This window comes from Etheostoma cragini, chromosome 18, assembly GCF_013103735.1.
Source record: "Etheostoma cragini isolate CJK2018 chromosome 18, CSU_Ecrag_1.0, whole genome shotgun sequence".
Classification (NCBI taxonomy): Eukaryota; Metazoa; Chordata; class Actinopteri; order Perciformes; family Percidae; genus Etheostoma; species Etheostoma cragini.
In genome coordinates this window covers 15,177,811-15,188,963 of record NC_048424.1, presented here as the reverse complement: position 1 = coordinate 15,188,963, position 11,153 = coordinate 15,177,811, and the positions used below count along the sequence as shown (strand labels likewise).

The 11,153-nt window shown below is 44.6% G+C and overlaps 1 protein-coding gene across 1 annotated transcript; it reads right to left on the bottom strand.

Moving 5' to 3' along the window:
- Positions 1–449: 449 nt before the first annotated feature.
- Positions 450–10,799, bottom strand: amd1 (adenosylmethionine decarboxylase 1). The gene is made up of 9 exons (XM_034901025.1): positions 10,483–10,799; positions 6,130–6,216; positions 4,312–4,438; positions 4,116–4,218; positions 3,485–3,527; positions 2,284–2,428; positions 1,516–1,608; positions 1,270–1,425; positions 450–1,152 (listed from the first exon to the last, which is right to left on the bottom strand). The coding sequence occupies exons 1-9, from the start codon at positions 10,593–10,595 to the stop codon at positions 1,009–1,011; spliced, it is 1,011 nt and encodes a 336-aa protein (XP_034756916.1). The 5' UTR covers positions 10,596–10,799; the 3' UTR covers positions 450–1,008.
- Positions 10,800–11,153: the final 354 nt, after the last annotated feature.

The following is an 11,153-nucleotide window of genomic DNA, read 5'->3' as shown; positions in this document are numbered from 1 at the left end:
CAGGTTTAGGACCCAGAAGCTTCCTAAAGATACAGCATGCTGTATAGAAAGAAAAAAAAAAAAAAAGAGAAGCCTGGGCCAAACAAAGTGCACATATTCATTGTCTTAAATGATTCATAGACATAAATCTTTTAACATACGACTTTAAAAAGGCTGTCTATTTGGGGAAACACGGACTACCAGATTGTCGAGGTGTAGTAATGAATGAATGAAGTAATGCTGATGGGAGTTAGCTTCTACGTTTTTGTTTTAGAGCGCTTTCCATGCAATAGTGCAACAGTAAATAGCATCAAGTACTAAGTTTAAGGAACTCAAATAGAACAATGTGAGAACAATTAGAATGGCCACGAAGCTTTACCGGACTTATACAGTCAGACTTTGGACAAAAGGTTGACCTTCATTTTGTACCGTGAGTAACCCATTTTTATTTCATATTATTTATTTATTTATTTTTAAAGTGCACTCAAAAATTGGTTGCAATTCATAAATGCCAAAAGTCAAATTGGACAGCAGATTGGAAGGCAGAGCGGGGTCCGGTCTAACTTAGGATGGTTAAGAGGCAGACTGGTCTGAGCATGTCAGGGCCCCGGCCTAGTGCGGGCGGAAGCCTTGTCTGTGGGGGATGAGGGGGGAGACCTGCAGGAAGGGAACGTTGTACTGGGCACAGGTGGACAGCCTCAAACAGAGTGTGTCTAATTCCTCTACATGCACTTCAAGATCACAGCAAGAGTGAGCTAGGATATCGAAACGGAGAAAAGAGCTTCCATGCAAGAGATCTAAGTCACAGGGACAACAATGCGAACAACTCAAACTGGAGGATGAACTAGGGCTCGCGGCCGCGCCAGCACCCGGAGATCTGAAACGGCGACAGCAGCAGCAGGCGGGGCGGGAGGGGAAGAGGAGGGGGGAGGAAGAGGGCAAGCTCTCTACAGGGGGGTGAAGCCGGCCACCGGGGGGGCGCCCCGGGCGGCCACCTCTCTTTTTACGCCTCTTCTTCATCCTAAACCCTCAGCTCTGCTGGTTCTGCTGGCGGCTCTTGGCGTAGCTAGTGAAGACGAAATTGTAATCGTTGAATTGAGCCAACTGGCGGTCGAGGTGCTTGTAGCCCTCCATCGTCTGGGCAGGAGTAAAGACACTACGACATTTAGAGCTCTGCAGGGGAGGGGCAAAGGCAAAGGCAAAAAAAAAAAAAAGACAAGTTACTCAGTGGCAACTTCCATTCAAATCCCTCTGAATGAAAGCAAGTTTAAAAAAACAAAACAAACCTACCTGGTTGACAAAAAGCGTAGTCACAAATTTCCCCGGCTTGAACACCTCCACCACCTTACTGACCAGATCATCGTACGAGGTCTCGGAGAGGTTGGTTTCGAAGCTGACGTAGGAGAACTCCGGCTCCGGGGTGATGTGGATGGTCCAGTAAGTCCCCTGGAGAAGACAACAAGCACAGCCACATTCCAGAAATGTTTCAAGTAGCAGGCGAGATGAAAGGCGAGACAGACAAGGGAGAAGACTCACGTCAGTCTTCATTCCATTCATTGAGTATCCACAAGGGTTGAACAGTGTGGCGTCGATCACAGAACCTGGTATCAGGTCACGAATTCCACTCATCTAACCAAGAGATAGAAGACGGTCAACATCTAAACCAATAATTAACCATTGATTACAATTCTTCAGGTTTGACCATTGACTTTAGCTCTGTGTGTGCCGTTCTTAGAGCGCTGTGGAGCTAGAGCTGGCTGACAGTGAAAGACTAACTGCCAATTAAGGTCTCGCAAGCTAAATTACAGCAGCATGGCAAAGGGAGTTTACTACATTGAAGCGGGCGCCCTTCTTTAGAGGTTTACTCCTCAACGCAGCTGGCCGGGGTTTGAATCCCACCTGCGGCCCTTTGCTGAATGTCCCCCCCTCTCATTTCTTCAGCTGTCCTTTCAATAACTGCCTAAATATGCCCCAAAACTAATAAAAATAAAAAGTACATTACACAAGTTTTTCCTTCTGCCTGTATCTATCCAGCACGGGGAACATTTCCATTTCCACTCTGTTTATCGCACATTACAACAGGCTTCAAATGCACACATGCACTAAATGGGGATTCAGGAGGTGAACTGGCACCCCTTCAGCTACTAATCCACACATACTTTTGTCTGTATGGGAATTTGAACTGCAGACACTCCAGTTCCCAACCTACTCTACTCTAATCTCCAACCACTGGCCTAACCAGACCTCAACTTAATCCCATTGCAACACTGGAGAGCGTGAACTCCCACAAACGAGTCTACTTACACGAGTGACATCACTTGCAGAAACACCATCTTTCATATAGAACTGGTCCATAATGGCTGGATCGAGGTCACTCATCAGAACTTCCAGCGTCTGGTCCGCATGCTTGTTCTGCCAGTAATCTGGTAAATCCAGGGTAAACAGGTACCTGTTGGGAGGGCATTTATTAAATCGCAGAGGGTAACTATGACAAGACAGAAGGGTTGTGACGAGACACTCAGCCCACGAGACGAGACCCTAGACTGGGTTCACGAGAACACCATCTTAAAGAAAACTTCAAATAAGAAATATGACTGGAAAAATAGTCTTTACTCAGAGAACCAAGGTTATAACGTTACTAAGTGTTGCATTGCAGCAATGACAAAGGAAGTAGGTTGTTCTTGTAGTGACCATTTTAGGATGAGGGGAGAACATTTCTCTGTATAGTATCTTTAAAAGTAAAGTTAGCCTCTACTGGCGGCGGGTCTGCACTTGTGACCGATGTTGTGAGACAATTTCTACCTCTACAAGAAGTGCCGTCACATTTTAATCTTGCAAGACGAGCTCTTGTCAAACCTCTACAAGACAGCAAAGGAGGTCCGCAAAGCGCTTTTATACATGCAGAAATATGTAAAGAACAGACCAACATGCAGCAATATCCTGCTGTGGCTGAAATGCAGCCACACAAAAGACTACCATTGGCTGCCTTTTTTCATGTTTACAAGGCGTGACAGCACTGCTGCCATTGTTTTCACCTTGTGAGTCAGTTTGTGTGTGTGTATGTGTTTTTGTGGGGCAGGTTTGACTACTTTGCCAGGTGTTTGTTCGGCCACTGAGACCGCATCGCACCCATGCAGGATGCAGACAGAAACTTTACAGGTGTGTGGTTTTGGTCAAAAGAAAGGTGGAGATCCAAAATCAAAATTCTCTGTTAATCGTCACATACAATGTAGTATATTTAACCCATCCTAAGTATTTGGAGCAGCGGACAGCTATACATGCAGCATCTGGATGTGATCCGGGCAAGGGTGCCAGAACTACACACACGCAGCTGGGGGGGATCTCTAGACTCAGTTATTTATTTGCCATTTCATTCAGAGAGAAACAAGGAAATTGCTGCAACATTGTTCAAGGATAAAAATCTTTATAAAGCACATGTCAGTTCAACTTTATACTATTGTATTTACTGTGGTACAACAAGTACTGGAAATTGTGTGATGCTTACCAGCAGTCAGAATTCAAACGTCCCATACAGTAGGCTGCACCATCTGGAAGGTGCAAAAAAGAAAGTTGGTTGACTGTTCAGTTTTATAGTGACCGTTCACCTAGTCTGGCATTGCCAGACCTTCCTCTCAGGGCCTGGCCAGTCCACACAGCATTCTGGGATGGAGAAACATGTGCTCTTGTTTATTGGCATTTCTTTATCACAATCACCTTAGACGTCGCTAAGCGCAGGACGGCGCCGCGCCAAAATAGACTCAGACGGGAACAGATTTGGTGCAACGTGTACGTTGAAAAGTTGTTTTAGTTGTGCAACAGAAAACTGGACGCCTAGTCTAGCTAGCTGTTCAGAGATCTGAGGAGCAGTTAACCGTAGAACGCCAACACAAAGAAAGAAAAGTAACGGCCATCCCTCCGAGAGGGGGACACCTGGCGGAATTTCTGAGGGCAGTCGTGGCTTTAGACTGTCTCGAATATGGAACTGCATGCATCATCCGTTTGATTTGTGGAGCACAAGCTAACGTCACACAGCAGACATTCTGGAGGTGGTGTGCCATTTTGTAACAAATAAATGAAAAAAAAAAAAATAAATGAAAAAAAAAAGGATAGTACTAAGATTCTGTAATGTTACGTACTTGGGAAAATCTGGCTGAGGAAGTCCACTTCCTCCTGGAAGTTTCGATGAGGGAACTCTTGATGGGTTGGCTTCATAAAGTTCTTGCGGGAGTAAAAGAAATTCTGAAACAAAAAAAAAAAAAGACCCACAGCAAGTGTTTTTGTTTGAATTCATCTGCGTCTCTGAATGAGTGTTTTTCCATAGACGCGGCCTACCTCGATGGCATCGAAGCCGCAGTACTCCCTGGCGAGTTCCAGCAGAGGCACCAGTGCTTGCAGTAAGAGGGTGGTTCCGCACGTCTTCAAAATGAAACGTCTCTTGGAGACAAACATGCTACTCTCACTGTGGACAGCAAAGAAGGACAAGAGGTGTAAAACATCTGTGCTCACACCACTCGCTCAGTGTTCTCCTTCCCATCATGCACTGCTTTAGTCCCTGTGGGTCCACTGAGCTTACATTATAGATCTGATCTAAGATGGGCACAAATACTTTTATATATTTTATAGCCAAAGCTTTTTAAAATTATTATACTGTCTCTTTTACCTTTGTATTCTTCTTGCTAAAAAAATGGATGCTGGAAATTTCAATTTCCTTGCGGGAGTCATCCCAAAGGATTAATAAAAGAAGTTTAAGTCTAATAACATAATTTGGAGCCGGGGTGTAAAATAGCACCAGCCAAGTCCAACACACACAAACCACCATTCACTTCAGTTATATCATACAGAGCTGCAGGATTACACACTTCAAGAACAATACAGTCTGGAAAAACAAAACAAAACCAGCCGAAGAGTGGTTGAAAGTTGTTTGAACGAGACGAACAGGATCGCCAACCTGGTGGCAGAGGTGGTGCAGACTCAAGAGCTCCAGCAGCCTGTCTCACGTCGCTGTGGTCCAACTAGCTGGAATTTACGTTATTCTTTGATTTAGAGTGGAAGGAATGATAAATCCCGACAGCTGATCTCAGGAGCAAATGCTTTCGGAGGTTCACAAAGCCCCCATTTCTACTTTCAGGTTTGATCCTAAAACACCATTTAATAGGATTTTGACAGCAAGACATCCTGAGGCTTGAATTGGCTTAACGTTGATAATGTGTTAAATCATTTTTCCTTAAATTAAATATCAAAGTTAATCTTATTTTCTCAATGAAAGATAATGAAGCAAGTGTACGCGTGACGCAAAAGAGCAATTATTAAATTTGGCCAATAAAGTATGATGTTGGCCGGTGGATTTTTAACCAGCGTCAAAAAGTCGATTTCAGACACAGTTAGCACACATTGAACATGGTTGCGCACGTGGAACTTATGGATCCTGCATATTAACAGGGAGGGGCCATATAGCCTATTAGAACAAACACACACAGCTGCTGCTTCACAACAATGTCATAGAAAGAACAAGTAGATGTAGAAAGCGGCAGCTAAAAAGAATTTTCATGATCTTCCTCAAACCTCCGATAAGACAGAGTCACTATCTTAAATACCCAGACTGCATCAAGAATGTGTCATAAAACCTCTATATACGTCAAAATATTAGCGGGAACATATTATATCATGCATGTTGATTGCATACATGATTGATGGCAAAACCAATGATAAAAACATGTGTTGACACCATGTCACCGTGGTTACTGGTCATTCGCAGTTTACTGCCTGCAGTCGGTATTAGGCAGCTGCATCCCAGTTCGACTGTGATGAAGACTGAACTCACTCCCCGGTTGCCATGACAACTTGTTTTTATCTGCCATGACAAGTTGTTTTTATCTGCCATGACAAGTTGTTTTTATCTGCCATCTGCCAGAGTGGTTTGATTCTTTTAAATTAGTACAGCCGAATGCATCCTTGTTTCCTGTCGGGTAGCTTGTGAACGGTTACCTCGTTACATCCCTCTTGGATAGAATCCATCCATTCGGAGCTATGTGGTACGTCACGTATGTGCCCAGGAGGAGACTGGGCTCTCAGTGGCTAGCGGCTTAGCGGTGACCGCTGTCTAATCCCGCCCGCCTTCTAAATCAGTAGGCAAACAGGGGCGGCACTCACCTGAGTATATAAGCTTCCTGCTTGTCAGACTTTGTCACACTTATGATCAAACAATGCACATTCTCCAGAAGTTTGTCCCACTCAAACCTAAAATAAAAAGAGAAATTAAAAGCAACAATTAGCACTTTGATTATTTAACACATTACCTGGTAAAAACTTTAAACACCTTGAACCTTAGACCGTAGATTACTTGCACAGCTCTACTTTCGTTCGAAATCCTGTATTGACTGGTTCCGATGTGGAAGTGAATCCACTTCATGGGAGAAAACTTTTTTTTCTTTTCTTTTTTTTTTTTTTACACGCACACATTCGAAACTAAGGTGAGTTGTTATGACCGTATCTTTGAATAAGAGAAGGCCACATGCCTCTACAGTCATAACAGGGAGGGAGGGATGCCCTTAATGGAAAGTAATGGTGCTGTGGGGAATATAAGGAAACAAACAATCTCAAATGGATACAGAATAGACGCGTCTTTGGGTTGTTTGGATATTGGCCCAGCCCCACAAGCTGGGGGAGACAACGCATCCAGCGCTCTGCTGGGCAACAGGAGGGCTGCTTCTGCATGTCCAGTAGGAAGCACCGCCGGGGGCCACTGTGGGATCCTCACACAAACCTAATGATATGTCCGACATCACATGCGTTAGCTTAAAACCGACGTTTGGATATTAGACTTGGTAACTAAATGTTTGCTGCTAACCTGCCACTGGCATGTTGTTGGGTTAGTGTCAGGCTCACATAGTCTTACTGCCGATTCCTCACGTCTGTATCCACTTTTGTCTTAATAAAAGCAAGGCTTTTTGGGTCAGCAGCTCATAACAACCTAAGTCATGGGTCATTTGCATTGTTGGTAGTGCATCCAACCCCAGCAGCTTTTATGCACATTTCTGTTTGCTAGCAGACGGACTTGACGACGAGGCATCTTACGCGATACAAGTCAATGGAGAGCGGAGCGTTGGTTTTCCTCTCCAGATGGTATGGCTTTCCGGGTATGACGCAGGGCACAGAACACGTATATTGCCCCTTCATACAAACAAGGATAAGCCCCACAGGTAGGGCTGGGCGATATGGAGAAAATCAAATATATTTATATTTTTGACCAAATACCTCATTATCAATACCCCAACGATAATGTAGTGTTGACTATTTGTGCTTTCACAAAATATACAGAATAGAGATTTTTGATACATAGTCATTAGTAATGTGGATATAATGACTAAAGGCAAATCATAGAATAGTTATAACCGTCTGGTAAGTACAGAAAATGACCATTTTACTGTATTACAGCCTTTAAAACCATGAAAAGAACACTTACGCAATATTATGATATCCAAAATCTAAGACTTATCTGGTCGCATCGCATGATATTAATACAATACCGATATTTTGCCCAGCTCTACCCACTGGTATGGCTTTTCCAGAATGTTAAGCCATATTTTTCCCCTCATGGAGAGAGCTCTTTCAACATGCCGGACGCCCAGCTACATACCAGAAGGACAACGTTACTGCAAGACCAGGTCAGCTCCCGTTTCAGTGTGAAATGTACACGACAGGCTATTTCTGGTCGCTTATTGGGATCAGATTTTCCTCAAAGGAAGAGTGGTCTCTAGGAAAGGAGCACTTTAAACAGTACCAGAGAGCTTCCATCCATACCCAAAAGACAGGGACACGTGGCTTACCAACATGACACAGTCATGGACGTTCGGCTACCTTTGTCTGTTTGCCGTTTGAAGAGGTCATGACTAACATTTATCTGCAGAGCCGTGGCAACAGTGGAGGAAAGAGTGTAATGTGAGATCATCACCTGGGCCTTGCTTGACAATCACTAGAAGCAGACCGTAATCTGCTGCAGAGCCCTGAGGAAGGACAGCGGAGGTAACATAAGCGAGCGGCACATTTGTGAATCAGATAACCCTCGTGGACTTATTTGGACATTGGCTGACATCCAGCGAGCCTGATCCACTGACAGTGTCCCTCTGAGCTTTTAATCTGCCCTCGGGCTGTAAATTATGCCAGTCCTCTTTTACCCAGCCACAACAGCGCAAGCAGATTTAGCCTTGAACCTTGCCAAAGGGTTGATATTAAGCCAACCACCGGACCGGTGTCCTGAATTATACTACTAGGTGTTGAACTTGACGCAGTAGCCTTAAACACATTAACATCCACTGTTATGAATGGCTCGTGAGCTACAGGAATGCCCTTCCAAAGAAAAAAGGAACATGGAGTGGTGAATTTGATAAATTTACGGTTTATCAGACCACAAATGAGACCAAAAATAGCTAGCTAGTGCAGGGAGTCTTAACAAGGGTTACTTGTACCACAGGGGGTTCTTCTGCATATGCAAGGGGGTACGTGGAAAGATTGGAGAGAGTAGTTCTATCCCTCGTGTGTGTAAACTAGTTAGCAAGCACACATTGCAGAGGTACTGCACTTGTGTAGAATAACAAAGGCTTTCAATTCTATAGATGGGTTTTAGCATGAAGCCAAAGGTTATGACATAACAGTTCCAATGATTAGCTAAAAGTACAGTAATGATAATGGATAAACTGTTGAAACATTCAGCTCCACCGCAAGTAGTAGTACAATTTCAGACCAAACCAAGCTTAATATTGACTGTTTAATTATCAGTATCAATTACCAATACCTACTTTTGTGTAATGAATAGTGTCATGCATTTTGAATCAATAATGTGGTACGTGAGTTCTTTGGACAAGGCTGGGGGGGAGGGGGGGGGGTTACCTCAGACCAAGAAAGGTTGGAAAAGAAGTGAGCTAGCGTTCCCTATGATCCTTCTGCCTCCCTCCCTGACGCTGGGGGACTAGCTCCAAAGACAGACTTCCAGTTTGTGTCTGTAGTAACTTGAATTGAGTCAGACAGACCCCATAGCCAGGGGACACAGTGGGCAGTCCATTTTGTTGTTGTAGACTTTGTTCTGAGCACAAGCGCCTCATTGTTTCAGGCACAGTAACAAATGATCGTGTTGATCCGAATAAAAGAACAGCAGCCTGTTAAGCCACCTTCGTTTCTCTGAAATTCCTATCACCCAGACATAGCCTATTCTTTGAATGCAGCCAAGTGCCTCTAAGCAAATCACAGTAGGGAGACCCTCTAACCAATCAGAGGGAAGGGAGGAGGATACCTACATGGCTGGGAAGGCGACCAGAACATGACTACCGTTCATGCCATTTCCGTAGAGCGTGGTCTTGGGGCTGCCATGCACTGGATGACCGTGTGCGGAGAGCGCTGAACCTTAACCGAAAAGCATCGCCTTCCCTTCACATCAGTCAAGGAGTCTCAACCCACAACACTCGCCTGGCGACTTAGCGTCTCTGTAATCACAGTGATTTAAAATGTGCAGCAACCACTTGTCTCTTAATAATACATTTACTATCTGTATCTGGTTGAGGCGAAACTAACGTGTCCGTGTTGGCAGGCAGTCTCGCTGCAACCGTGGTAACACGACACGCGGTGACGACGGGCCACATGCTTGACATCTTCTGGGAGCCCCCCCCCCCCCGCTTCATTGCTGAATGACGCAGAAAAAAATATTTTCCCAATTTACAGCACAAACATAAAACGCAATTTAATCAACACCCGGTGGGCTTCGTAAAAAAGTAGCGAGGTGTAGCTAGCACTGTGTTGTGATGCATTTAAACGACGTCCAAACACCAATGCGGGGGCAATAAAACGCGCGTTAACCAATAGAGCTTCTAAATGAACCGGGCCGCCTAATGTTGGCACCAAAGCAAGCTAAGAAATAACACTAATGAAAGTAGAGCCTCCAAATTACAACGCGTACAGTGGTACGAGAAGGAAAACAGAAGACTGCTGAAAAACGTCATATTTTCTCCGAGGAACTAGCTAAAGTCAGCTAACCGTTAGCTATACATTTAAACGGATTGCCAACATGCTTTTAAAATACAGAGACAGTTATAGGTTTAAACATTCACATCGTATCATTGATCTATCGCTCTGAGGGGGGTCATGCCAAGATTGTATTTATCATTTAACGTTATTTGCTCGGTAAAGAATGAATGACTCAGCTTGGACGTACCACTGTTAAAGGGGGAGGTGGCCATTTTCGAGTGACGGTGTTAGCTAGTCCATGGTATTGAGCTCTGTTGTCAGACTTTGGCTCCCTTCCCTAGCTAGCTAACTGAGGCTGAACTAATGAATACAGAGAAGAAAGTATCTTTGGAACCCAAATTCTATTCACATTACATGTACATCCCGTTAAACTGGTTACATGTCACAAACGAACTGCGGGAAAAACGCCAAGCATGTGCCCTACGTTTTAGTCCACGTTTCCTTCTGCTGCGAAGGGGCTGACGCCGGAGACATTACAAGATAACAAACCTTGGGATGGTACGGAGGTCCCCGGTTCCTTTGGTCTCATCCTGTCGAGAGAACCACACCTCCAACAGCTTCTCGGTCCCCTCGAAGAAATGTGCACCGTTATCTTCCATCATGAGACAACAGACACCCAGCAACAAATATTAAACTTCGGTTGTAATGTTTACAACTTGATTAATCCTTCTTAGATCGGTTATAATTTATTGAGGTACAGTCCTTTAAGCAATCCAGGTGGTGATTTTCTTGAGTTACCGTCTTCCCTTTTGCAGAGAATACCGTTAGCGAGTGCTAGCTAATATCGCCGGCCATACTGTGGAGAGCACTGAATGAAGACGGCGTGGTAAATTTATATCCTAGCCATATTTACGTCAGTCTTGCGTTGAGCCAATCAGGTCACAGGGTTCTGTCTTGTGGTATGTGATTGGTTTATGGGCCGATCACTCATTGAAAACAGAGGTTTTCTCCAGTGACGTCCGGAGCGTGCCATACTGTGTACAAGCCAACACATTAGCTTACCGGGCACCCAGAGAGCTCAGTCGGTAGAGCGGGCACCCATATATATAGCGTGTTTCTCCTCGCAGCAGGCCCGACTCCGACCTGCGGCCCTTTGCTGCTTTTCTCCCCCCTCACCTTTAATGTCTTCTTCTGTCCTATCTACGTAAAGGCTGAAAATG